We start from the raw sequence: 27,987 nt of genomic DNA, 5'->3' as shown, positions 1-27,987 counted from the left end.
CACCCTTTGGGGTGATGCCATTGACTCATGAGTAACAGCCCATGAAACAACATCTCTGTGTTTCCTTAAGAGATGTTGAGGATGCTCTTCATTACCTAAGCATAGGGTTTCTTCTCTGTGAACTCCCAAGGATGAATTCCCTTCTGAGATTTCCAAGAGCAATTTGGATGTAGACACTATGAATTCAGGGCCTGATCGTGTCTCCCTTTCTTCTTTGGCTGATGGAAAGCTTAGTGTCTCAAGGTCCTCCCTGTCAAGTATATACAACTTCGTGAATATATTTTTGTTTACCAGTCTCATTGCAGGTTTGAATTTACTTTACTATCCTTACTTTTCATTTAAATTATATATTTTTGCCATATTAAATGCATATTTTAAAACCATTTTGAATATTTTTTGGAACAAAGTGGGTATATACAAAATCATTTGATTATTGTTTCAAATAATGCAAATCAGTGAATAACCATGTTTCAGGAATGAAATTACACAATTACATATTTACTTTTGGTTATTCAAAATCTGGAACATTAGATTTCAGTACAATTTCTGTCTCTAGACCCAAAGGAACAAATATGCATAGACAGTGGAGACCACTATTATGATTTCTGAGAGAGACTGCAGCCTGTTCCCTCATTTGTTTGGACAAGAAAATTTTCAAAAGTAAAATCACTCTCTTTAAATATTGTGTAGATTTCAGTAATCTGATAAATGAGCTATTTATTCATTGTCTCTCTGGTACCCAACAGTGGATTATCCATAGCAACAATCCTTTTCAAACTTAATGAGACCGACTCTGTATTTATTAGGGAAATAATACCACCAGGTTAAACAAACTGACTGTTGGTTCTGTGTATTTACTCTCTTTCAAAGAGATCTGCTAAACCTTCAGTGTGTTCCATGTCGTAGATCATTAGGGAAGCTGAATTGGATATGACTCTATGATTCTGAATATGCCATTTTTGTGGTGTGTTTAGAGTCAAATAATAAAGATGATGAGCAAATAAAGCTTTAGACATAAAGTACTATTTTGTGCATTGAAAATAGGGCCAAATTCTTCTCCGTACAGTAGAAATCAGAGATATATTATGATAACTATTACCACTCCCAGTCTATAGAGGATAAATAGAATACTTAATACTGGCCCAGGAAAACATATTTCAGTTTTTCTTTATGCTAGAAATTACATTGACGTGGACTCTATAAGAAAGGTCGTGCCTCAGAAAAAAGGTAGTTTCAGAATTGCAGAGATTTTCATAAGAGAACAGATTCTTTTTAAAGACTTTGAATTGCTGTTGAAATGTAAATTAAACCTGCAATCTTTTCATGTCAGTTGTTGAGAAATGAAGTAGTATTTAAAAACACAAAATGTTAGAGTTCATGTAATCCAATATCCTTATTTTATAGCCATGAATGCTTTTAGAAATTGCTAAAAAACTCTAGTGTCTCTCATCTCAAATGTCCTTGTACTATATAAAAAAACAAACTAAATGTGTTAAGCTTCCATCCTACAGAGTATGCTAATGGGAATATAATAAACTTTTGCAAGGGTAGATTGAGTAATAATTCCATTTGGTTTTTGTCTTTTTATATACAGTAGAAAAGAGCACATTTTTTTCCTTATTAGATTTTTAAATGTACATTAGTAGTGGGGCTCTGCATTTATGTATTGATTGAACCTGTTTTGATGAAATCTGCTATGTTAAATATCTATTTTTCTTATTTTTTGTAGTTTTAATATTTAAATTATTTCTTTTTCTTTATGTTCACAGATTCTGGAACTTTTCAAAACCTGACCCTCTTCTTGAAACAGTGGAACATCATACAGAATTTACTTGTGGTTTAGATTTAAGTCTTCAGAGTCCTACTCAGGTAATGGATCAATCTCCGCATGTTTTTTCTACCCATACAGTTTAGAAATAGCTCTACGTGTGGCATGGGTTGCTTTTATGAACAAGAGTCTTGCCTTTAGGGCAGGGCAAAGTACATTTACTTAGTAAACCTGATCTTTTTTGCTGTATAAACTTGAGCATTTGAAATACTAGGGAAGAAGAGGTATCCAGAAACTTGGCATACCCCTCTCCTTTTGAGAGATTGATTTGTCTGAGAGGAAAAGGAAACTTCCCCAAAAGTATTGTGCTTAACATTGTAGACCTCTTCCAATGGGTAACAAGAGAAGAATGGAATGAGGAAGGATTGTCCCCAGAGGTTGGTGGGAGTCAAGAGTGTGTGGTCCTGGATTCAGCTGTCCTGCTAAGCATTTGAGATGATGGGCAGGTCATTTCCCTGTCAGGACTGTCACCCTCATCTCCACACCCCACGTTGGAAGAGAGGCTTTACGTGAAGAACAAAGTAGAGGAGAATGGCAACTGTTTTAATTACTAAAGTTCATATTTCCGCCCTTTTTTTCTCTTGAGAACTTCAGAGTCAATATTTTAGATTTTAAATATTCTTCAAGTTTTTTAAAAAAGCAGTTTCAGTTTTGAAAATTGTAAACTCAGGTCAGAAACACTGGACTATGTTGAGTGATAAGATGCTTTATAATACAGACTATGTGAAAACAACATATCAATGGAACAAAGTAATACGTGAAAATTCTACAATATGACTAAGAAGTTACGCATTTATGATAAATTTTAGAAGTTAGACAAAAAGCAAATTACATTTCTCAAAACTGTATTCTTAAGTTTAAGTGAATACATGGGTTTCTTTTTTTTTTTTAATTTATTTATTTATTTTTGCTGTGTTGGGTCTTCGTTTCTGTGTGTGGGCTTTCTCTAGTTGTGGCAAGTGGGGGCCACTCCTCATCGCGGTGCGCGGCCCTCTCACTATCGCGGCCTCTCTTGTTGCGGAGCACAGGCTCCAGACGCGCAGGCTCAGTAATTGTGGCTCATGGGGCTAGTTGCTCCGCGGCATGTGGGATCTTCCCAGACCAGGGCTCGAACCCGTGTCCCCTGCATTGGCAGGCAGATTCTCAACCACTGCGCCACCAGGGAAGCCCATGGGTTTCTTTTTATTTTAGGAGTTCAAGACAATTCTGAGTTTAAAATGTTTTCATTAGACATTAGAATATTCTCATTAACATTAGAATAATTGTTTGAAAATGACTTAACAGCATCTAAGAAGAGAACAAATTGAAATAGTGAGGGGTGAAATGGCATTATCTTTAAGGTGTATACAATGTGCTTTAAATGTACTAGTTCTTTTTCTGAGAAAAACATTATAGATGATTTTTTAATAAAATAATTATACCTGTTTGCTAGCCCAGTTTAAAAAAGTTGTAACGTACCTATTGAAATATGGCAATACCCAAAAAATGACCCTAAATAAATATCTTCCTTCTCCTATATTTCTATTAACCCATCTCTATGATCCCCAGACTGTGGCCTGAGGCAACACATGTGCCTCCGTGACACATGGCAGTTCCTCACCCAGGTCTTGGAGACAGCCAAATGTCGAATTAGTGTTTTCACTTCTTCATATAAGTACGTCGAAGTGTAATTACTGGATCATATAGTAGTTCTATTTTTAATTTTCTGAGGAATCTCCAATATTTTTTTCCATAGTGGCTACACCAATTTGCATTCCCACCAACAGTGTATAAAGGTTCCCTTTTCTCCACATCCTCACTAACGCTTATAATTATTATTTGGCTGCATTGGGTCTTCGTTGCTGTGGCCCGGCTTTCTCCAGTTGTGGTGAACGGGGGCTGCACTTTGTTGTGGTGCATGGGCTTCTCTTTGCAGTGGCTTCTCTTGTTGCAGAGCACGGCTCTAGGCGCACAGGCTTCAGTATTGCGGCACGCAGACCCTAGAGCATGCAGGCTTCAGTAGTTGTGCCACATGGGCTCAGTAGTTGTGACCCGTGGGCTCTAGAGTACAAGCTCAATAGTTGTGGCGCACGGGCTTAGTTGCTCCATGGCATGTGGAATCTTCCCTGACCAGAGATCGAACCCGAGTACCCTGCATTGGCAGGCGGATTCTTAACCACTGTGCCACCAGGGAAGTCCTAGAGTTAATTTTTGTGTATGGTGTAAGATAGTGGTCCAGTTGCATTCTTTTGCACGTGGCTGTCCAGTGATTTGTGTTTTTAAAGATCATTCTGGCTGTTGTGGGAAAATAGACCATAGGTATGATTGGAAGCGGGGAGGTCATATTGGAGTATCTTGGAGTAATCAGGGAAAAGACAATGGTGACTTAAAATCTAAGAGATGTAGAGATGGAAAGATTCAGAATAAATTGCTGGATGTTTCGTGTGGTTCAACTTAATAGTTTGGAGATAGTGATTGTAGGATTTGCTGCTGGATTGGAAATAGGCTATGAGCAAAACAGAAGAACCAATTTGGATTTGGATCTGGAAAACAAGGTGAGATAGGGGAAGAGGAAGGAACTTCAAATAGGAACAATCAAGAGTTGTGTTTCAGATGTCTTCTGTTAGACATTCAAATGGAGATAGGCAGTTTGATAGAGGCTGTCCACCTCAGGGAAGAGTTTAGGGCTAGGACACAAATATGGGAATTTTTAGCATATAAATGGCTTCAAAAGTTTGGGGGCAGAGTGAAATTATCTGGAGAGAATATGTGGAAGAAGAGGCTCAGAAAAAACTAGAAGCCTGAAAGAAGAGAATTCCAGCAAAGGGGATTGAGAAGGAATGACTAGTGAGGTAGAAGAAAAACTATAAAAGTATGGTATCTTTGAAGTTCAAAGAAAATAGTAGTTCAAGGAGGAGAAAATCACACATGCTGCTGGTGGGAATATAAAATGTTGCCATCACTTTGGAAAAGTTTGACAGTTTTTTAAAAAGTTAAATGTAAATTTACCATACACCTCAGCAATTACACTCTTAGATATATACTCAAAAGAAATGAAAATATATGTCCACATAAAGACTTGTATGTGAATGTTCGTAGCCAGAAAGTAGAAGTAATCCAAATGTCCATCAACTTGGTGAATGAATAAACGAAATGTGGTATACCAATGCTACAACATGGATGAATCTCCAAAGTATTATGCTAAGTGAAAGAAGCCAGATACAAAAGACTACATATTGTATAATTTTGTTTATATAAAATGTCCAGAAAATGCAAATCTATAAAGATAGAAAGGAGATTAGTGGTTACTTGGGGAAGGAGCTAAGAATGGGAATTATCTGCAGATGAACACAAAGGGTCTTTAGGGAGTGATGGAAATGTTCTAAAACTGGATTGTGGTAATAGTTATACAGCTATGTAATGATACTAAAAATCATTGAATTGTACACTTAAAATGGGTGAATTTTATGGTATTTAATTTATATTGGGTTGGCCAAAAAGTTCATTTGGGTTTTTCCATAAGATGTTTCTGAAATACCTGAATGAACTTTTTGGCCAGCCCAATACCTTGGTGAAGCTGTTTAAAAAAAGAGAGATAGAATGGAAGAAGTTCTGATTTTTCCTAAGATGTAAAAAGATGAAAATCTTTTCACTGTAAAAATAAGAAAAAAGGCAGATAAACTATAAAATCAGAACTTTGTGAACCCATCAGAGAGCTGAGGTGGCAGGGAAAAAAGAAGCCTGAAATCCGAAGAGAGACAGACCCCTTCCTCTAAGGAGAGATGGGACACTAGGACTATTTTACCTGTGACAAAGCACAGGAAGAAGACACAGCTGCTATACAAAAGGGATATAATGGAAAAAGTGAACAATATGTGTGAACAAATGAGGAATTTCAGCAGAGAGATGAAAATATAAGAAAGAGTCAAATGAAAATAGGAAAAAATTTAGAAGTACAGTACAAGGGATACAGTCCTTCAATATACTCATCAGTAAATTTAGAGATAGGTCACTAGAAACTACCCAAGCTGAAACAATAGGAGAAAACAAGAATGAGGGAAGTAAAAGAGAATAGAACATCCAGGAACTATGGGACAATGTCAGATTGGAGTCCAGAAGGAAGGAGAGAATAGGGAAGAAGTATTTAAAGAAAATTTTCCAGGGAATTCCCTGGCGGTCCAGTGGTTAGGACTCAGTGATTTCACTACTGTGACCCAGGTTCAATCCCTGGTTGGGGAAGATCCCGCAAGCTGCATGTCATGGCCAAGAAAAAGAAAAAAGAAAAATTTCCAAAATAGTAGAAGTTGTCAAACCACAGATCCAAGAAGTCCAGAGAAACCCAAGCAGGATTTAAACAAAGAATCAAAACATCAAGGCATACCCATATTCAAACTGCTAAAAAACAAAGATAAGGAGAAAATTTTAAAGGCAGACAGAGGAAAAAAGAAACATATCCAGAAGACTAAAGATAAGAATTACAACAGACTTCTTGTCATAAATCATATAGACCAGAAGATGATGAAATGTCTTTTTAAAGTACTGAATGAAAAAACTGTGAACCCATAATGCTATACCCAGTGAAAGTACCATTTGAATATAAAGAGAAAATAAGGAAATTTTCAGACAAAGGAAAGCTGAGAGCACATCTCTGCTGTAAGAAATGTTAAAGGAAATTCTGTGCAAAGAAATAAGCCCAGACCAAAACATGAAACTATGGAAAGAGAGAAAAGGAGGGAGGGAGGGAGGAAGGAAGGAAGGAAGGAAGGAAGGAAGGAAAGGAGGAAAGGAGGGAGGGAGGAAGGAAGGGAGGAGGGAAGGGAGGGAAGGAAGGAGAGAAAAGGAAGAAGAAGAAAGGAAGGGAAGGAAGGGAGGGAAAGAAGGAGAGAGAAAAAAAAACTCTGGAAATGGCAAAAATGAAGTAAATATACAAGTCACTGTTTAAGTTAATTTTATCACTCTGAAAAATAATTAACTGCCTAAAGCAAAAGTAGTATTGTATTCAATACATTTGTGTACAATATATTGTAAGGTTTTTAATATATGCAAAAGTAAAATGTAGGACAATAATAGAACAAGGGAAGAGAGGCAGGAGTTAGAAGTATACTATTGTAAAGGCATTACTACATGTGAAGTGCTATAATACGATTTGAAGGTAGATTGTGATAAATTCAAGATGTATATTGTAAGCCCTATGGTAACCTCTAAGCATTTTTTTTTTTTTTTTTTTGTGGTACGCGGGCCTCTCACTGTTGTGGCCTCTCCCGTTGCGGAGCACAGGCTCCAGATGCGCAGACTCAGGGGCCATGGCTCATGGGCCCAGCCGCTCCGTGGCATGTGGGATCTTCCCGGACTGGTGCGTGAACCCATGTCCCCTGCATCGGCAGGTGGACTCTGAACCACTGCACCACCAGGGAAGCCCTCTAAGAAATTTTTTAAAAAGAGCTATCATTAATAAGCCAATGGTGGAAATGATTATTTTAAAAATCAATTACTTCAACATAATAAAAGCCACATAGAAAAATGACACTTAGCCAACATCATACTCATTGGTGAAAGACTGAAAGCGTTTTCTTTAAGATCAGGGATAAGACAAGGATGTTCACTTCTACCACTTCTATTCAACATAATATTGGAAGTCCTAGCCAGAGCAATTAGTCAAGGAAAAGAAATAAAAGGCGTCTAAATTGGAAAGAAAGAAGTAAAATTATATCTGTTCTCAGATAACATGATCTTATATGTGGAAACCTTTGAATCCAACCATTTCAACAATTATATTAAATGTAAATGGTCTAAACACCGAAATTAAAAGACATTAAAAGTGATAGATATGTGAGGGACTTTGAGAAGACTAGGTCAAGATTTAGTGACCTGTCAGATTTAGGGTTTGAAGAAGAGGTTTTCTGACTCCAAGTTCTAGGATTTGGTTACTTTCTATATAACATTTTCAGTGATTAGTTTATCCTGTTCTTCTCCATTTTATTTATACTGTGTCTTGGACTTTAAACTTTCCTTTCAAACTAAGATCATGATCCCAACCAGTATGTTTTTTTAAAAAAACATATCTAACATTAACACATTTTAACCCAAACATTTATTTTTATTATTAATGTATAGTTTTACCAAGTAACATTAAACTCCTTTCTAGGGGAAGTAAGAATCAAGTTCTTAGTGCATCTCCCTATTTTTTTCTCACTTATTTTATCTCAGTTATCTATTGCTATATAACAAACTCCCCCACAACTTATTGGCTTAAACAACAATTTTCTTTGCTCACAGTTCTGTGAGTCAACAATTTGGGCTGAGCTCAGCCAAGCAGTTCCTCTGTTGGTGTCTCATGTGGCTCTGGTCATCTGGTGGCTTAACCAGGACTGGGTGGTCTAAGATGGCCTCACATAGATGTGTAGGTGTAGCACTGGTTGTCTTCTGATCCATGTGTCTCTAGATAAGTTCAGGTTTCTTCACCTAGCATTGTAGCTTTCCAGGAGGACGAGAGCAAAAGCTGCAAGTCCTGTCTTCAGGACTAGACTTTGAAGTCACACGGCATTCCTTCTGTGGCAAAGCAAGTTACAAGGCCAGCTCAGATTCAGAGAGTGACAGAGAGACTCCACGTCTTGTTGGGAGTAGCTGCAAAGAATTTGTAGCCATTTAAAATCTACCACATTAACCTTTTGTTGGTATAGTTGATAGTTTAAGTTATTTTTGACATATAATATTTATTCTTTATTCTCACAAATATGTATTCAAGTTTACTTGTTGCATGTTAATTTAATTTCACTCTTTGTTCATAGCTTATTCTCTTAGAAAGTATCTTTCTCTCACCTCTTAGAAAGTACCTTTCCATCTGCTTTCAAAAATGTGTCACCTCTGTGGTGATCTTAACAGCTGTGAGACTTTGCTGATGTTACTTTTGGGCTCCCATGTCTTAATATATTCCCTGTCTTAAAAGAGATTTTTCTTGTATTTATAATTTTATATTTTTCTTTTTAGCTTCTCCATTCTTAGAGATCTGAAAAATGAGATCCAAAGACATTCTTGTATTATAACCTTCTTTCTTTTTGACAGAGTGTAAGATCTTGTCTTTAAAGGTTTAAAACTTGACAAATAAGTGTCTGGGGTCATTCTTTAAGGGTAATTGCTGAGAAATACTCTGTGCCCTCTTGTTAACCAGGCTGAAATCATCTTTCACTTCAGAAAAATTTTCTTTGAATTTTTTCCCTCTGATCTGGCATTTTCTCTTTTCTTTCTTATCATTATCTCTACATTGGAAACCTTTTTTTCTGTTTTTAGGCTTATGATTCTAGACCTGTAATATGTCCATTTGTATAATTGGGATTTTCTGTATTAATGTATTTTTAGAATCCCTGACTTTGTGCTCTGCAGTATCAACTCTGCTCTTTTGAATGTTCATGGATATTTAGTTTAGTATTTATAAGCTGGGTACAGGTTTATATATCATTACACATTCCTTTTGGAATATAGTTATTTCTCTTTTAAATCCCCTTTAAAGTAGGCATTATTAGTTCATTCCAAGACATCTCATCTATGTGTTTAATAAATTTATCTTTTTTCCCCATGATGAAATTGGAAAATTATGTTTAGAAGAAAGAAAAAAGATTACCCATGGTTTTGCCACTCTAGAAGCAATCTCAATTATGCCATATTAACTTGTTTCTTTTCAGCCCTTTTTTAGGAATTTTTATTTGAAGTGTAACACCCATATTGGAAAAGGCACATATTTTAAGTGTGCAACTCAGTTAAGTTATCAAGAAGTAACTATACCTGAGTAACTACCATTTAGGTTAAGTATGGAACACACTACCAGCATCCCAAAAAGCCCACTCATGTTTCCTCCCAAATCTTATACCCCTTTCTCCTTCCCAAAGATAAGTACTCTCCTTTTCATTTTGTTTCAGTGGAAGATGCTTAGATTTGGTTCTGATTTAAACTAGTTCTGTAGGTGTAGTTTTTTGGGTTTTTTTTGTTTTGTTTTTTTTGTGGTACGTTGTGGCCTCTCCGGTTGTGGAGCACAGGCTCCGGATGCACAGGCTCAGTGGCCATGGCTCACGGGCCCAGCCGCTCCGCGGCATGTGTGATCCTCCCGGACCAGGGCACAAACCCACGTACCCTGCATCGGCAGGCGGACTCTTTAACTGCTGCGCCACCAGGGAAGCCCTGTAGGTGTGTTTTTTAATGTATATTTGACTTTACTGATGTTTTAGTAAAAAATATTAGCAGGGCTTCCCTGGTGGCGCAGTGGTTGAGAGTCTGCCTGCCGATTCAGGGTACACGGGTTCGTGCTCCGGTCTGGGAGGATCCCACGTGCCGCGGAGCGGCTGGGCACGTGAGCCATGGCCGCTGAGCCTGCGCGTCCGGAGCCTGTGCTCCACAGTGGGAGGGGCCGCAGCGGTGAGAGGCCCGCGTACCGCAAAAAATATATATATATATATTAGCAATATGTGCGTGTGTGTGTGTATATATATATATATATATATATATACACACACACACACACATAGAATCATTATGCTGTATACCTGGAACTGATAAAATATGGCAGTTCTATCTCAATTAAAATAAAATAATAAAGAAACAACAGCAAAAATATTAGGGTATCATTTAAAAATTCAGCTTATGTTTTGATTCAAATCCCTATTCCACAATCTTAGATATCACGTTTACAGGTTGACAGTGGATAAAATATTTTAAAATTCTCAGTATGAGGTTGGAAAATCAGATTTTGAAGATGGCTAGCATTACTGGTAGTTAGGATATATGTGTCCTGTTCACCTTTAATCTGAGGTGATATTTTCTGCATCTGTCACAGACTAGCTTTAGAGTTGAAAAGAACACGTGCCAGAAGCACCCAGTGTCCTCAGGCATTAGTCTCTGTTGTTTCCTCTTTGTTGCTTTCATAATTGTGTAATTTTTAGCTTAAAACTGTATAACAAATGATTGTTTTCCCCCAGCCATAAAACCTTCCCCAGGCCCAGCTCCGTAGGATCTTGGTGTAACCCTGTGTCTACTGCCCCCTGCACTGCATGAGCTGCCCTTGCAGTAAGAGCTTCTCAAATTTTTGATGCCTTAGCCTCTGCTGCCTCTGGGCTCCCATTCCTGAATCAGTCATTTACTCTCTTATTCATTTTTCTTTTTCTAGACTATAGAGCATTGCTTAAAAAACAGCAGACTTGACACACAACAAGTTACTTTTCAAAAAAACTTCATTTGGGCTCTTGGTCCTACTCAACTTACCTCTGAAGTCTTTTTGATTTTGTAACCCATTCTCCACAATATCGTTTCTCAACCTTCTGCAGTATCATTAACACTCCGGACATTTGTCCTTACCTCCTATCTTATTGTTAAAATAGACAAGAATGAATATCTTCTTCCAGTTCTATCACCTCAAAATATTTATGTTCCATCTCTCTTTTTCCCCTTTCCATTAGGTTCCTAATTTTCTCATTGGCTTCTTCGTCCAGGTCAATAATCTACTGGTTTTTGTTTTGTTTTTAGACCATCAGTCAGTTCTTTTCTCTATTTTCAAAACTCACTTGATCCCACTGTCTTACCTCCCTACCAGTAAATTCAGTTTCTCATCTATTATTAGACATTAAGAATTAGTAGTTTACCTGTTGCTTTTAGTTTCTCAAAGTCAACACTCTCTTTTAAGCCCCTGCATCTGTCTTCCTTTCATCATTCAATTAAGCCCCAAAAGGTCACTAGTAAAAGCTCCTGAAAACCAAGTTAGCCTTTTCTCAGACTTTTTTTAGCTATATAATGTTAATTTTTTTAAAAGAAAAATCTTCCCCTCCTATTGCTTTAATGCTAACCATGCTAAGCAGTTTTCCTTACCTGTTTGCTAAATATCTCCATCTCTTAGGCCAGTTTCTTCCTTACCATCCTTCCAAAAGCAGATATTCTCCAATATACAAGTCTTAGTCCTCTAACTTTTATGCATCTTCTTCTTGCAGTTGGCGTTTAATTATATGTTAGTGATGCTTGACCCGTTTATCCAATTGCCTTTACTGTGTGATCTCAGTAGATGTTGTTATATACTTATCCTTCAGTATTCCTAACGTGGTCAATTGATTGCATAATGGGGCCAGACTAGAGACCTGGGAAAGCATCCTAGTTTTCTTGTTTCTCTTTGCATCCCTAAATTCAAATGGGCATCAAGCTTATGAATTTTTCCTCACCAATATCTCTGAAATATGGACCATACTATTCTAGCTCCACTGCCTTAGATAAGCATTTATTAGTATCTCTGCCATGGATGACTGCAGTAATCTCCTAACTGGTCTCTAAGCTCTTTCCATCATTCCACTGATTTCTCAGCACTGCTTATGAGGAGAGCTCTCCATAATGCAAGTATGATTTTGTTAGTCCTTGACCTGAAATATATCAATGGCCCCATTAAAGGCAGCAACAAGATGAGGTTTGCCACCCTTATTACTGTTAATCAACATGGTTCTAAAAATTGTAGCCAATTAGTAATAGGAGAAAACAAAATGGAATATAAATATTTTTAAAAGGTAGAAAATTTTATCATTATTTGTACTTCATACTATTGTCAAATGTTATAATCCAAGAACATCAACTTTAAACCTATTAAAAATAATAAGTGTTCAATAAGGTCATTAAAGATATACAAAAATGAATACCATGTGGATACCAGTAATCATCAGTTAGAAAATAAAATGGCAAAAATTACTTTTACATGGCAAAAACTATGTGTGTGTATGTATGATACATAGAAGAATAAAAATTTTTAAATGTGCAGGACTTTAGATAAAGAAAATTATATACCTTCACTAAGGGACTTTTTAAAAAGACTAGAATAAATGAACAGACATATCATGTTCTTGCAACAGAACACGTTTTTTTTTTCTTACGGCTGTCATTTTTTTAGGCCTTTTTCATCTTATAAAGATATTACGTTTGCCTCCTAACAGGCCTTTCTCTTTTTGGAATGCGTGGTCAGTCACTCCTGTGATTGCTCTTTAACTAGTCTGGCCATTAACTTTCTGCCATACTAGTTATATACCAGTTTTAATTTACAAATCAACATAGATAAATTGTCATCCTCATCATGTCCTCTCAGAAAACTTTCAAGAGGCAGCTTATTACCTCCATAGTAGAGTCTGAACTGTTAATCTTACTTTCAAGACTCAATATTATCTATGTTGCTTTCTAATTTTATTTCTCAGCCATCCTATGTAATCTCCCTATTTCATACCAATTATATTTTAATATTTGTGATCTCCATGTGTTTGCCACTTTTTCCCTCACTGTCCTCCACTTCTGCCTGGGCAAAGTATTTCTGCCATTCCAAGTCCTGGACAAGGTCTTCTATTCCTTCTCTCCTTCCTCTTTTTTTATTTCAGTACATATTCGAGTGCCAGCCATGTGTCAGGAGTTACATAGTGAATTTATGCAAACTCCCTGATATGTATGTACTAAATAAATGTTGAATGAATGAATGAATGAATGAAAAGACCTTTTTTTAGTATATTAGTCAGCACTTTCCTTACTTTTACTTAAACTCCATACTGATTAACATAATAAACCACGTTCTTCTCTGTAGTCACTTCCTTCCGGAAGCTGGTTGAGTAAATAAGACGTATGTTCTTTAGCCTGTTATTTAATACATTGCAACATAATGTCTGGGCTGCTTTTTCAAAATTTAGAGTTGACTGTGATTTCTTTCATTCTCTTTACATCTCTCTGCTTATTTTTCTTGTTCATTTTTGCTAAAGAGGTCATATGTCATACAGATAATTATAGTAGTTTGAACAAGTTTCCCAAGGGCAAAAGCAATTGTCCACAAAATTGAGAGAAAGGAGTATAATGATAAATAGGAAATGGAAAACTTGTCAATAAAGTAAATCTCTTAATGGGTCTGTAGGGCTTCTTTGTTATATTAACAGCCATATTAAATCATTTGAAGTGTTACCTTATCAGTGGCATGTGTAAACATTTTAATAAAATGGAGAAAATTGATAAATTAAGGAATATAAATTCATTCTCTAAATTATACATGTATTTAAAGTCTGATATTTTCATTATAATGTTTCCTTTTCCAAAATTTGCATTTATAGGATCATTATTATTGAGGATGTTTTATGACAAGTCTTATTTGATCCATCAGTGATAAATTTTTATTATAAACTCCTTATTGACTGGATTTGTTTCTTTAATACCCTTGGGTCTACTGTAGAACTTAGCCCAATACTTTGCACATAGGAAATGGTAAAATATTTGTTTAATACAGTTGCTCTCAAGCATTCCATGTATAACAATGTCATGATGTATACACTATAGCTGTATTCAGAAATTAATGGGCTATAGTGATAGATAATAAATTTCTATTCAGTTTTTCAAGAATGTTTCATTATATGTTTTAAAGAAATTGACATATTAGGGTAGTAGCAAGAAATTCATATTTCTAATTAGTGTGCTTATTCTTAAAACTTAGAAATACCTGTTGTGCTGTTCAAAGTAAAATTGAAATAACTAAAAATAGAAGTTATATGGACTCTTACCCTATTAATTATTTTCCACTACCCTAGGAAATAGCAGCTTTTAAAAATAATAATGAAAAAGGCTGATCCTGTCTTCAAACTTTACACTAAACAAAGAAGTATAAAACTTTTTGACAAACTGTTTTTCCTGTAACGTCGATAATTTTCATTTTGAGTTTTATTGAAAAGGTTTATGTTTTGATCTCAGATTAAAGGAAACTTAGGGGAGATAGGGATGAAATGTACTGCAGTGGGGGCTTGCAGGTTAAGAAATAAGTTTTCTACTTGAATATCCTTGCCGAAGATGTAGGGACTGGAGGCTCCTACCCTGTGGTGTCCACATGCACAGCACCGCAAGGGGCGAGGGTCACACAAGATAGGCCTTGGCAGCCAGCCTTCAAGAAACCCTAGACGGGAGTCAGACAGGAGCCAGAAAAAAGCCTCTCTCAAAAGATTAAGAATTTCATCAGAGGACTTATAATGCAATTTAGTTACCTTTAAGCTAGAACTTTTAGTTTTTCATTTATTCTTTTTTTGTTGTTGAAGTATAGTTGATTTACAATATTGTGTTAGTTTCAGGTGTATAGCATAGTGGTTCAGTAGTTTGGCAGATTATATTCCATTACAGGTTATTATAAGATAATGGGTATAATTCCCTGTGCTGTACAGTATGTCCTTGTTGTTTATCCGTTTGATATGTAGTAGCTTGTATCTGTTAATTGCATGCTCCAAATTTGTCCCTCCTCTCTTCCTTCTTCCCTTTGGTAACCATAAGTTTGTTTTCTATATCTGTGAGTCTGTTTCTATTTTGCATGTATACCCATTTGTAGTATTTTTTAGTTCCCACATGTAAGTGATATCCTATGGTATTTTCTTTCTCTGGACTTCATTTATTCTTATTTATTCCACTGCCTAGAACACTTTCCTTCTCTCCATTGTATCCCTGCCCCACAAACAGAGGCTCTCTGGCTTAGCCATACTTCTTTAAGCCACAGCTTAGATAATATGTCCTCCTGAAAGCATCCACTTTCCTCACGTTTGGTTATAGTGACCCTTTTCCTATTTCTACTAGACCCTGTCATTCCTCTATCATTGTTCACATCACTCTGCACTGTAGGTATCTATTTACTTATTAATCTCTCTGCTGGACTCCAGATCTGTGGGGACAGAGACGAGAACCATCTTGTTTACTGTAATATCTCCAGCATACTTCTGACACAGAAGAGGTGCTCAGCAAATATTTGTTGAATAAATGGATGAATATAAGTATATATGTATTATATTTTAGATAGCTTCGTAGTGCAGAGGAGTATTTTACTAACAGCTCCTGGGACATAAAAGAAAGCTCCCTATGAAACCTCTAATTAATACAGGCAGACCTCGGAGATATTGCAGGTACGGTTCCAGACCACCACAATAAAGCAAATATCTCAATAAAGTGAGTCACACAAATTTTTTGGTTTCCTGGTGCATATAAAAGTTATGTTTACCCTCTATTGTAGTCTGTTAAGTGTGCAATAGCACTAGGTCTAAAAAAAAAGTACATACATTAATTTTAAAAATACTGTATTGCTCAAAAATGCTAACCATCATCTGTGCCTTCAGTGGGTTGTAATCTTTTTGCTGGTGGAGGGTCTTATCTCAATGGTGACGGCTGCTGAAGGCTGGGGTGGCCGTGACAACTTTGTAAATAAGATAGCAGTGAAATTTGCCGTATTGATTGACTCTTCCTTTTGCAAACAACTTCTTATACTATGTAATGCTGTTGGATAGCATTTTTACCCACAGTAGAACTTCTTTCAAAATTGGAGTCAGTCCTTTTAAACCCTGCTGCTGCTTTGTCAACTAAGTTTATATAATATTCTAAATCCTTTTTTGTCATTTCAACAGTCTTCACAGCATCTTCAACCAGGAATAGATTCCATCTCAAGAAATCACTTTCTTTGCTTATCCATAAGAAGCAGCTCCTCATCTGTTAAAGTTTTATCATGAAATTGCAGCAGTTCATTGAATTGAATCACAATTCAATCAGGCTCCACTTCTAATTCTAGCTCTGTTGCTGTTTCCACCACCTCTGCAGTTACTTCCTCCACTGAAGTCTTCAACTCCTCAAAGTCATCCATGAGGGCTGGAATCAGCTTCTTCCACATTCCTGTTCTTGTTGATAGTTTGACCTTTCCCCATGAGGCATGGATGTTCTTAATGGCATCTGGAATGGTGAATCCTTTCCAGAATGTTTTCAGTTGACTTTGCCCAGATCTATCAGAAGAGTCACTATCTATGGTAGCCTTATGAAATGTTTTTCTTAAATAATAAGACTTAGAAGTCAAAATTACTCTTTGGTCCATGAGCTGCCGAATGGATGTTGTGTTAGCAGGCATGAAAACAACATTAATCTAATTGTACATCTCCATCAAAGCTCTTGGGTGGCCAAAGTGCATTGCCAATGAGCAGTAATATTTTGAAAGGAATCTTTTTTCTGAGTAGTAGTTTTCAACAGTGGGCTTAAAATATTCAGCAGACCATTTTGTAAGCAGAGGTGCTGTCATCCAGGCTTTGTTGTTCCATTTCTGGAGAACAGGCAGAGTCAATTTAACATAATTCTTAAGGGCCCTAGGATTTTCAGTATGGTAAATGAACATTGGCTTCAACTTAGAGTCACCAGCTACATTAGCCCCTGATGAGAGAGTCAGTCTGTCCTTTGAAGCTTTGAAGCCAGGTATTGACTTCTCTTCTTGAGCTGTAAGAGTCCAAGATGGCATCTTCTTCCAAAAGTAGCCTGTTTAGTAGTCTAAACATTGGGAGTGTGTTGTTTAGTGTAGCCAGCTCATTGTCTTGGTTTGATCTTCTGGATTAACTTGCTGTAGCTTCTGTATCAGCACCCTCTGCTTCAACTTCTATGTTATGGAGAGGGCTTCTTCCCCTAAACCTCATAAACCAACCTTTGCTCCTCCAAATTTTTCTTCTGCAACTTCCTCACCTCTTTCATTTCTTCATAGAATTGAAGAGAGTTAGGGCCTTGCTCTGGATTAGGCTTTGGCTTAAGGGAATGTTGTGACTGGTTTGATCTTCTATCCAGACCACTAAAACTTTCTCCATGTCAGCAATAAAGCTGTTTCACTTCCTTATCATTCGTGTGCTCACTGGAGTAGCACTTTTAATTTCCTTCAAGAACTCTTTTTTTTGCATTCACAGCTTGGCTAACTGGTGAAAGAGGCCTGGTTTGGGGCCTGTCTTGGTTTTTTTTGTTGTTTGTTTTGGGTTTTTTTTGCGGTACGCGGGCCTCTCACTGTTGTGGCCTCTCCCATTGCGGAGCACAGGCTCCGGACGCGCAGGCTCAGCGGCCATGGCTCACGGGCCCAGCTGCTCCACGGCATGGGGGATCCTCCCGGACCGGGGCACGAACCCGTGTCCCCTGCATCGGCAGGCGGACTCTCAACCACTGCGCCACCAGGGAAGCCCTGTCTTGGCTTTTGACACGCCTTCCTCACTAAGCTTAATCATTTCTAGCTTTTGGTTTAAAGTTAGAGACATGCGACTTTTCCTTTCACTTGGACACTTAGAGGCCATTGTAGGGTTGTTAATTGACCTGTCTTGGGGAGTAGAGAGGCCTGAGGAGAGGGAGCGAGATGGGGCAGATGGCCAGTTGGCGGAGCAGTCAGAGCACAAACAACATTTATTGATGAAGTTTGTTGTCTCGTATGTGCACAGCTGTGGCACCCCAAAACAATTACAATAGGAATGTGAAAGATCACTGATCACAGATGACCATAACAAATATAGTAATAATGAAAACACTTGAAATATTGCAAGAATTACCAAAATGTGACACAGACACAAAGTGAGCAAGTGTTAGAAAAATGGTGTCCGTAGACTTGCTTGATGCAGGGTTGCCACCTTCAATTTATAAAAAACCACAGTATCTTCAAAGTACAATAAAGCGAATCACGATAAGACGAGGTATACCTGTATTCATGGTGCTCAGAAATTCCATTTATCCCCCAAATCCTATAAAACTTTTTGCCTTTACCCAGATCTCTGACCTCACACCTGATTAGGTGCTCGTTACCACATTTGAGGCTCTACTCAAGAAAATCTTTGGAGGAGGAAAATCACTGCGCATACATGGATTCATTCATTCATTTATTCAACAAGCATTTATTAAAGGTTTATTATATACAAAACACAAGGAATACAGATTTGCTCAAGACATGTAATCACTGACTCTAAAAAGATCCTGTTTAGGTTTAGTTGTACAAAAGTGTTTACATCCATATATGAATGTTGTTAGAAAACAGAAGCTATATTGCCCAGAGGACTGTCACTTTCTTCTTAGTTGTCATAAAGCATAGAGCCTAATTTATTGTGCAAGTGTGGTAATGTGCTCAGCTCTGATGCCTGAAAGATTTTGCTCCATTTGCTCCCTTTAGAACAGATTTTTTTAAATCTGTATTTCCTTAATTTGGCCCTGTGGGTTTTAGCCCATTTAGAACTCACCAGGGTACAAATCTCAAATAAAATGAGTAAAATAAAAATATTGTTATTAACCATAGTTTAAATGGGTAATAAAATTTTCTGATGCGTTTAAGTAGAAATTCTGGATACTTGCTTACGTATCAATAGAATAAGATCGGGAAGCTATGTAAACTTTTGGTTAAGAACGCTTCAGGTAGGACTAGTGTTTTTCTTTAAAGATAGTTCAGTCATGTTTCTTCTTTCTTAGTCCTCCTCCCAATTCACGGTCTTCCTACCACATATCAACCTACCAGATTTGAAGCTTAGATTCTAAATAAAAATGTGAAAATATGGCGCAAGGTGTTTTCCATTGTATTAGTGGCAAATTAACCTCTTCTTTCTCCTCAAGAAAGGAAGAGAAATTTTCCTTTAGAAGATTATTTGAATAATGCTAAATTTCTTTTTAGTCAACAACAAAAAATTCCTGCACATAAAGTACTCCCAAAGAAGTCCAGGTTAGTGCACAGGACAAAAGTCCTGTTAATTGATATACAGTCAGCCTTCTGTACCCACGGGTTCCCCATCCACACATTTAACCAACTACGGATTGAATATTAGGGGAAAAAAATTCCAGAAAGTTCCAAAGAACAAAACTTGATTTGCCACACACTGTCAACTATTTCTGTAGCGTTTACATTGTATTTACAACTATATACATGGCATTTACATTGTATTAGACATTATAAGTAATCTAGAGGTGATTTAAAAGTATATGGAAGAATGTATGTAGGTTACATGCAAATACTACAGCATTTTGTATAAGGGGCTATAGCATCCGTGGATTTTGGTGTGTGTTGGGGTCCTGGAACCAGTCCCCTGCAGATACTAAGGGAGGACTGTATATCGGGGGTTCTATATTAGAGGCTCTCATTTCTGGCTGCATATTAGACTCTTCCCTACGTATTTATAATACTCAGCTGGTGAATGCTCTGGATTAACTTTTGGGGGGCCAGGGGTTGAGACTCTGAAGGAAATTATTGCTTTTCTCTCCCCTCCCCTCAAAATGTATATACCCACAAAATACTGCATTGTGGACTTTCTGAAGCCCATCTGTGGACCTTGGTTTAAAGACCCCCAGCTGGGGCTTCCCTGGTGGCGCAGTGGTTGAGAGTCCGCCTGCCGATGCAGGGGACACGGGTTCGTGCCCCAGTCCGGGAAGATCCCACGTGCCGCGGAGCAGCTGGGCCCGTGAGCCATGGCCACTAAGCCTGCGCGTCCGGAGCCTGTGCTCCGCAACGGGAGAGGCCACAACAGTGAGAGGCCCACGTACCACAAAAAAAAAAAAAAAAAAAAAGACCCCCAGCTGTAGGTCAGCCCTAGGTGATACCAATGAAGCTGCTCCCAGGACCACACCTTGAGGACCAGTGCTATGAGGATGGCAGTCATCTGTCTTACCAAGCCCTCCAGGTGATGCTAATGCATGCCAAAGCTTGAGAACTACTGCCCAATAGAAATGCCTCTAGGAAACTACAGTTTAATAGTATGCTTTTGTCTCAATTGAGGGTTGAGATGTTTATTTTAAAAACAGCCATATGAAGAATGACTTGTATCTCTTGTAAATCCACTCTTTTGGTATTGAATGCTTTTTGTAGTGGAGGTATATTATTATATATTTCTCTTATAGTCAAGTTCTAGAAAAAACTTTATCTCCCCTGATGAACTGGTAAATTTATTATGCTATTTGCTTATCTTACATTACTGTTTGCATTTGTCAGCTTTGCTGTCAGAAGGTGGAGATAGAGCTCAATTTCATACCCCATTTTAGCAGTTATTCTTAGCCTCTTTTTCCTAGTATAATTATCGGCCCCTTATCCCCATTTCATGTGTGTTCTTTTAATGAAATGGCTTTTCTGTGGCCATGTTAAAGGATAATTTTCAAAATGGCAGTCATGGCTCTCATACAAATATAGCATGAACATGTGTCAAAGACCTTATGTAACTTGTGAAGGATTTTACAACTAGCTCAAAGGAGCCGAAGAAAAAACACATATAGGCAATTGCTGAATGTGAAAATGAATTTACTAATAGGTGCAGAACCGGTCAGTATCTATAAGGCAGTAACATTTAATGATTAGAATCATCTCTTGGGAGACAGGATGAGGCATCAGTTGCATCTCCACAGGACAACCTTCATTTGCAATTTTAATGGCTGAGAATCATTTGATTACTATCAGTTTTCTATAACTTTAGAGTTGTAAAATAATCCAGTCAAAGACATTGGAAGGCATAGACCCCTATAGAATCAGGTAACCCTGTGGGGCTCTAGGACAATGCCAGCATTCTGCTGAAAGAACACCTAGCAATCTTTTTGCTGATTGCAATCTTTCACAGTTTTTCCTGACAGCAAGGTAAGGAGCAAAGAAATGAGTCCTCATATAGGAGACTGAAACGGAGAAAGAGGATCTTCGGTAGATGAGGAAGGAGATATCCTGTTATCGTCTTCTCATTCTCTATGCTGACTCTGGCCTTGAAGGAGTCTTCATGGCAGGAGTGCATTCCCAGGGATGGGAGGGAAAGATGGCTTGTTGTGGAGAAGCAGGATGAGACCTGGGAAAGATTCCTTGCTGTGTTTGACAAGCTAAAGCAATGAGTAGATCTCATCCAGTAAAGCAGATTTTTTATTATCATGTCATCTGTTTGTTTATTTTTTGGTCTTTTTGTTAACCCTTATTTTTAGCAGTCTTTTTTAAATGTCTTTTAGGCTGGCCTCAGATAGGTAGTTTGGGAAATTAAGAAAAAGCCCCAGGGGCTTCCCTGGTGGCGCAGTGGTTGAGAATCTGCCTGCCAATGCAGGGGACACGGGTTCGAGCCCTGGTCTGGGAAGATCCCACATGCCGTGGAGCGGCTGGGCCCGTGAGGCACAACTACTGAGCCTGCGCGTCTGGAGCTTGTGCTCCGCAACAAGAGACACCGCGACAGTGAGAGGCCTGTGCACCGCGATGAAGAGTGGCCCCTGCTCGCCACAACTAGAGAAAGCCCACGCACAGAAACGAAGACCCAACACAGCCAAAAATAAATAAATAAATAAAATTAAAAAAGAAAAAGCCCCATGTTTACCCTAAGTTATAGAATGCCTTTAAGGCCATTGGGGTGGTGATGGTAATTAATGAGTGCCCCCTAACCCGAGACCCACAGCGACCACACCGTCACCTTTCTTTACCAGGAAGTCTCTACAGTGCCTTCCTTAGAGAATCTGGAGCTGCATTGTTAGTTTACTAAAGTGCTTCTTACCTTATTATTTTTTTAATTGTTAGCTTTTTAAAACTTATAGCACTAGATGGGGTTTAATTAATTAGTTAATGGAGAAATAGTGTTTGCATTAATTTGAGTCAATCTGTTCATAATTCTGTATCATTGCAGTTTTAAGTCTTTCTCATATTACCAATTAATGTAGTACAGAATTATGAACATTTGCTGATTCAGTGGCCTTGACATCTGTTTATAAGTTCTAAGTAATTAAGAAGCTGGATTGAAGGGTGCTAAATAGGGATTCAGAAAGGTAATTTACGGATACCTTATATTAGAAGCTTACGTCTCATTTCTCTGATTCTTTTCTCCATAGTAGTTGACACTTAACATACAGAAAGGCCCAGCACTTGGAAAAAAATATACATAGGTGAGACGGATAAATTTGTATAATGATCTTTATATTCCGTGGTATAAAAATTTACAGTTGCGGGCTTCCCTGGTGGCGCAGTGGTTGAGAGTCCGCCTGCCGATGCAGGGGACATGGGTTCGTGCCCCTGTCCGGGAAGATCCCACATGCAGAGCGGCTGGGCCCGTGAGCCATGGCCGCTGAGCCTGCGCGTCCGGAGCCTGTGCTCCGCAGCGGGAGAGGCCACAACAGTGAGAGGCCCGCGCACCGCAAAAAAAAAAAAAAAAAAAAATTTACAGTTGCAGGATTAGGCAGATGATGAGTGTCAGTTGGCCTTTTGTGAGGCACTATTTTCAGTGGACAGACTCAACAGATTTAGGTTCTGGTTCCAACTCTGCTGCTCTAGTGTGGTTATGAGAAAAAATTAATCTCTGCAATCTTAATCTATAAAATACATTCTTTGAGCTAATCTTCATTGTGCCATTGTTATGACATGGAACATGACATGGTCCATGCCCTCAAAGAGCTGAAGACACATGTGTCAATAAATAAGCACAGCTGATTATTATAGGTACAGTGAATGACTTCACAGAGGAGGTAATGCTTAAATGGATTCTTCCCAAAAGAGGTGTCATCTCCAGGCAAAACAAGGTGAGGGGCAGAGGGAAAGGGAAGGAGAAAGAGGTTATTCAGGGGAGGGGATCAGTGAGAGGATAAGAGCACAGAGGCATGAACAAGATGCCAGGATTTGAGTGTGTGAGCCTGGTGCAGTGAGAATAAAAGAAGTGGGTAGCAACCAAATCTTGAAGAGTCTGGTTTTTAATGCTTAAATGAAAAAAGTTTGACTGAAAGGTCTCTAATGCTTTCTCTAGCTTGGATTCTGATCTGAGATATTGTTAATGAATGATAAGGAGTTAATATGTTCTGATTAATCTGAGCAGTTCCTGTATTCTATAGTGACAGCCAGGTAATTAGATTGACCAGGACTGTGAGTTCCCTTATATAACTTTCAGCCTTTGCAACCATTAAAGGATGGGAAATACAGTGCAAATAACTTTGGTCAATTCCCTCTCCTGCTACTTCATCCTTCATGTTACTATCTACATTTTTTCATTTCTTCTTCTTATTTTATTGTGGAAAATTTCAAATGTATAAAAAGCAAACAATAGGATAATGCACTTCCATTATCCAGCTTCAACAATTATCAGTCAACATTCTTGTTTTGTTTATTCCTCTACTCATGTCCCACTCCTCATTCATTATTATTATTGCTATTATTGTTGTTGTCATTATTATTCTTACTATTTTTAGGTATCATCTACATACAGTGAAATGTACAAATCTTAGATATAGGTTTTTGACAGATACACTTGTGTAATCTACATCCCATCTCAATACAAAACATTTGCATCTTCCTCCAAAATTCCCTTGTACCCCTTTCCAGACTTTCCCTAGCCCCATCCCTCCCTCCAGCTGAAAAGACAAAACAAACCAAAGCCCTAGTTTTTTTTTTCATCTTAGATTAGTTTTCCCTGTTTTAGAACTTATATGACGGAATCTCCTGAATGTACTCTTTTGTTTCTGGCTTCTTTCACTCCACTTATTATCTGTGGGATTCATCCATGTTCTCGTGCCCATCAGTAGTTCCCTCCATTGTTTTGCTTAGCAACATTCTGTTGCACGAATTTACTACAATTTGTTACCCATTCTTTTGTCTGTCTTTTGGTTGTTTCCAGTTATGCGGTATTGTGAATGAAGTTGCTGTGTACGTCCTTGCATACATTGCTTTGTGAAGATGTTTTCATTTCTGTTGGAAACCCCTCTAGGAATGGAATCACTAGGTATATGTTTAACTTTATAAGGAATGGGCAGTTTTCCAAAGAGTGGTTATACCAGCAAGGTATGAGAGTTAGAGCTGCTCTACATCCCTGCTAACATATGATATTGTCTATCTAAAATTAAAATTTTAGCCCTTCTTATGAGTAAGTAGTGGAATCTCATGGTGGGTTTTATTTGCATTTCCTTGCTGCTTAATGATGGTGAATATTTTTATGTGCTTATTGGTCATTCATATATCTTTTTTTATCTGTTAATAAAATTTTTTTTTATTTGTGTTGTCTTTTTATTATTGAGTTATAGTTGTTCTTTATATATTGTGGATACAAGTTCTTTGCCAGATATATGTTTTGTGAACATTTTCTCCCATTCTGTGTTTTGCTTATTCGGTTTCTTAGCAGTGTCTTTTGATGAGCAAAAGTTTTATTTTTGATTGAGTCTAAGTTATCTAATTTTTACGGTTATTGCTTCCTGTTTAAGAAATCTTTACTCACCTTTAGATTGAGACTATATTCTCCTGTGTTTTCTTCTAAAAGCTTAATACCATTAGCTTTTATATTTCAGTCTGTGGGCCATCCATCTCAAATGAACTTTTGTTTATGGTGTGAAGTTGGGGTTGAGTTCATTTTTTTCCATATGGACATCCAGTTCTAGCATCATTTGTTGAAAAGACTCTTCTTTCCCTGTTGGATTGTTTTGGTACATTTGTTGAAAAGCAGCTGTCCGAGTGTGGGGTCTATTCCTGAGTATGTTCTGTTCCTTTGACCTACTTGTATATCCTTATTCCAGTATTGCATTGTCTTGATTACTGTAGTTTTATGATAAGTCTTGAGTCAGACAGTGTAAGTAGTATAACTTCGTTGTTCTTTGCCAAGATTTTTGTGGTTATTTTAGGTCCTCTGCCTTTCTACTTCAACTTTAAAAGTCACTTTCTCCATTTCTATTAAAAAGCCTGCTGGGATTATGAATTATTTATAAATTATTTGGGGGGAGAATTAACTTCTTAAATATTGAACCCATGAACGTGGTATATTTTCCATTTATTTGGGCCTTCTTTAATTTCTCTCAGCTGTGTTTTAGTGTGGACATTTTGCATATCTGTTGTTAAATGTGTTGCTAAGTATTTTGTTATTTGATGCTATTGTAAGTTAATTTTTTGATTGTAATTTAAAAATTTTTTCTTGCTAGTATACAGAAATATGATTGATTTTATATAGTTATCTTATACCCTGAGACATTGCTACACTTACCAAATTTTTAACACACAGTTCCTGAGCACCATGAACTATCTTCCCTTCATGTTTTTATGTGACTTTTTGGACTCGAATGTCCATATCTCCCATGTCTGCCCCTAAAGAGGGCCAGTGTGAATGCCACGGCATTTGTGAAATCTTCTGACACTGCCCCAGTTGGATTCAAAGAGTTCCTCCCCTGAGACTCTCTATTAGAGCACTTTCCACTTTTGGTTTTGAATGAGCCATTCTTTGAAGGCAAGAGCTATACTTTACCTCCTTTTTTATCCCCACAATAGCTAGTATGATGCCTTGGTTCACAGTTTAGGAATGTATCTTTTCAACATTTATCTCAGGACCTATAGGGAATTATGTAGCTCTGCCAGGAAATCCTTACAGGCAACTTCAATCATTTGGAACCAGTCCCCAAAGTGTATCTTAAAAAGGGAAAATAGACCTTTTTTCAAAAACGTGTCCCTGTGTACTTCCTATTTAAAGAGATGTTCCCTGCTGGATGATCTACTTACACTCTAAAAGACTTAGGCTTTTCTGCCAGTTTTGAACATTTGTAGATTATGTTTCCTTTTTGTTTTCAGGTGGCTGACTGTGCTTGGGATGAAACAATAAAGATATATGATCCTATTTGTCTTACCATGCCTGCTTGAGATAAACTACTCAGAAACAAAGGATATGACTGAAGAACTGCTTAGCAGGAAATAAATGATTGATAACATAGAGTTTATGTTTTTATATACTATTCAGATTGACAATTGAAAAATGTATTCTGGAATCAGTTTTGAGGAAGCTGATAAAGACTTTGGCTCACTATTTAAGCTTCTGGTACATGAGCCATATTTCTTAAAATCCTAAGGAATATTGAAGTTATGATATATCTTATAGTATCTATTAAAATATAACCTTTCTAGTATAAAATGGATTAAAATATGAGAGATCTATAGATTATATTGATATATTTCATTTTTTTTTTTTTTTTTTTTTCGGTACGTGGGCCTCTCACTGTTGTGGCCTCTCCCATTGTGGAGCACGGGCTCCGGACGCGCAGGCTCAGCAGCCATGGTTCACGGGCCCAGCCGCTCCGCGGCATGTGGGATCTTCCCGGACTGGGGCACGAACCTGTGTCCCCGGCATCGGCAGGCGGACTCTCAACCACTGCGCCACCAGGGAAGCCCTATATTTCATTTTTAATTTGCCATTTTTGATGAAAATATCACTGCTGTTGATAAAAATCTCAATAAACTGCATCCCTTGATCATTTATGATTTTATGACACCCCCAACAAGGTTACTTTTTCTAATATAGTATATATATATATATATATAACACTATATAATATAGATATACCTATGGTTCAGTAACAGGGCTCTAATAATCACTGATTTATTCAGCAGTTATTTATTGAGCGTCTACTGTGTGCTTGATACATGGAATGAATGAGATTCTTTCAAGGACTGGTGTCTGTCATGCTTTAAGAACATGGATGCAGAGAGTTAAGAGCTTACATGTATTTTACATTTATTCAAATATTTTTAGATATTATACCCATGACCCTATGTCTCTCTTCCTATTTCTCTACAATCAGATTTTTAAAAAACTGGTCACTGGGCAAAAAGTCTTAGGTCCCACCAAGGTTTCAAGCAATTACCCTTGAAACTAAGTAATGAAAGCCCTAAGTAATGCTATAAACCCTCCTTACTACCTCCCTAAGTCTTGAAAAACCTTTAGGTGTGACGACCTATAAAGAATTAGGTTAAAAGGGAAAAATTAGTGGAATAGACAACTTTGCATAACACTTATGTTTTTATATAATGTTAAAATAAAACGTTATAAATGGCGAAAATTGTCATTAAATTTTTAACAAGTTTTTGAGATTTTTTTAAAGAGCAAAATATACTTGTAGTAATCAGAACAAAGATAAATGTAAATGTATGTATATTGTCTAATTTACATATTTCCCTGTTTGTTACAGAAAAAAAAGTAAGCTTACAAAACACAAAAACAAGCCCACAGGAACAAAAGGAGACATAAAGTGGAGCCAGGAGTGGGCTTGAAAATATATGCCTTAAAGTCCCAGAAAGTTGCCACTGGCAGCATAAATGGGAAGTCTGGTCAAGTACACAATGCTGCCCAAGGCCTGAGGGCAAGGACTTCGTCCTAGTCCCTGGCTTGGCCCTAGCACCATGCCTGGCACGTAGAAAGTGCTCAATGCATATTTGTCAAATGAATGAATGGTCTCACAGAAAGTATAACTCTTTTCAGTTCTTAGACCAATCAGTGCTAATTGTTTTTGAGAGGCCCCCATAGAGAGGACACTGCTTCACATGAATGTCTTGTAAGGAACAAGGTGCTCAAACACATCCTTCGATGGGTCACGATGATTAGGTTGGTTCGTAGAGCTGCTCTGTGTTGCATGCAGTTCAATAAAAGTGGGTTCACAGTGAATGTTCTCTGTATCGGCAGAATTTA

General features: G+C 37.6%; 1 protein-coding gene across 1 annotated transcript in view; it reads left to right on the top strand.

Annotated features, from left to right (window-relative positions):
- Positions 1-26,260, top strand: part of PEX7 (peroxisomal biogenesis factor 7) — an 85,724-nt gene extending 59,464 nt beyond the window's left edge. Inside the window, exons 9-10 of the mRNA XM_027085487.1 lie at positions 1,770-1,869; positions 26,100-26,260. Coding sequence (XP_026941288.1) covers positions 1,770-1,869; positions 26,100-26,168 — 169 coding nt within the window. The 3' untranslated portion in view covers positions 26,169-26,260. The remainder of the gene's footprint in view (positions 1-1,769; positions 1,870-26,099) is intronic.
- The last annotated feature ends 1,727 nt before the right edge of the window (positions 26,261-27,987 follow it).

Source organism: Aethalodelphis obliquidens, unplaced genomic scaffold (assembly GCF_003676395.1).
Source record: "Aethalodelphis obliquidens isolate GAN/ISIS:26980383/991018 unplaced genomic scaffold, ASM367639v1 scaffold3, whole genome shotgun sequence".
Lineage (NCBI taxonomy): Eukaryota > Metazoa > Chordata > Mammalia > Artiodactyla > Delphinidae > Aethalodelphis > Aethalodelphis obliquidens.
The sequence above is the reverse complement of the archived record's forward strand: the minus strand, read 5'-3'. Positions and strand labels throughout refer to the sequence as shown.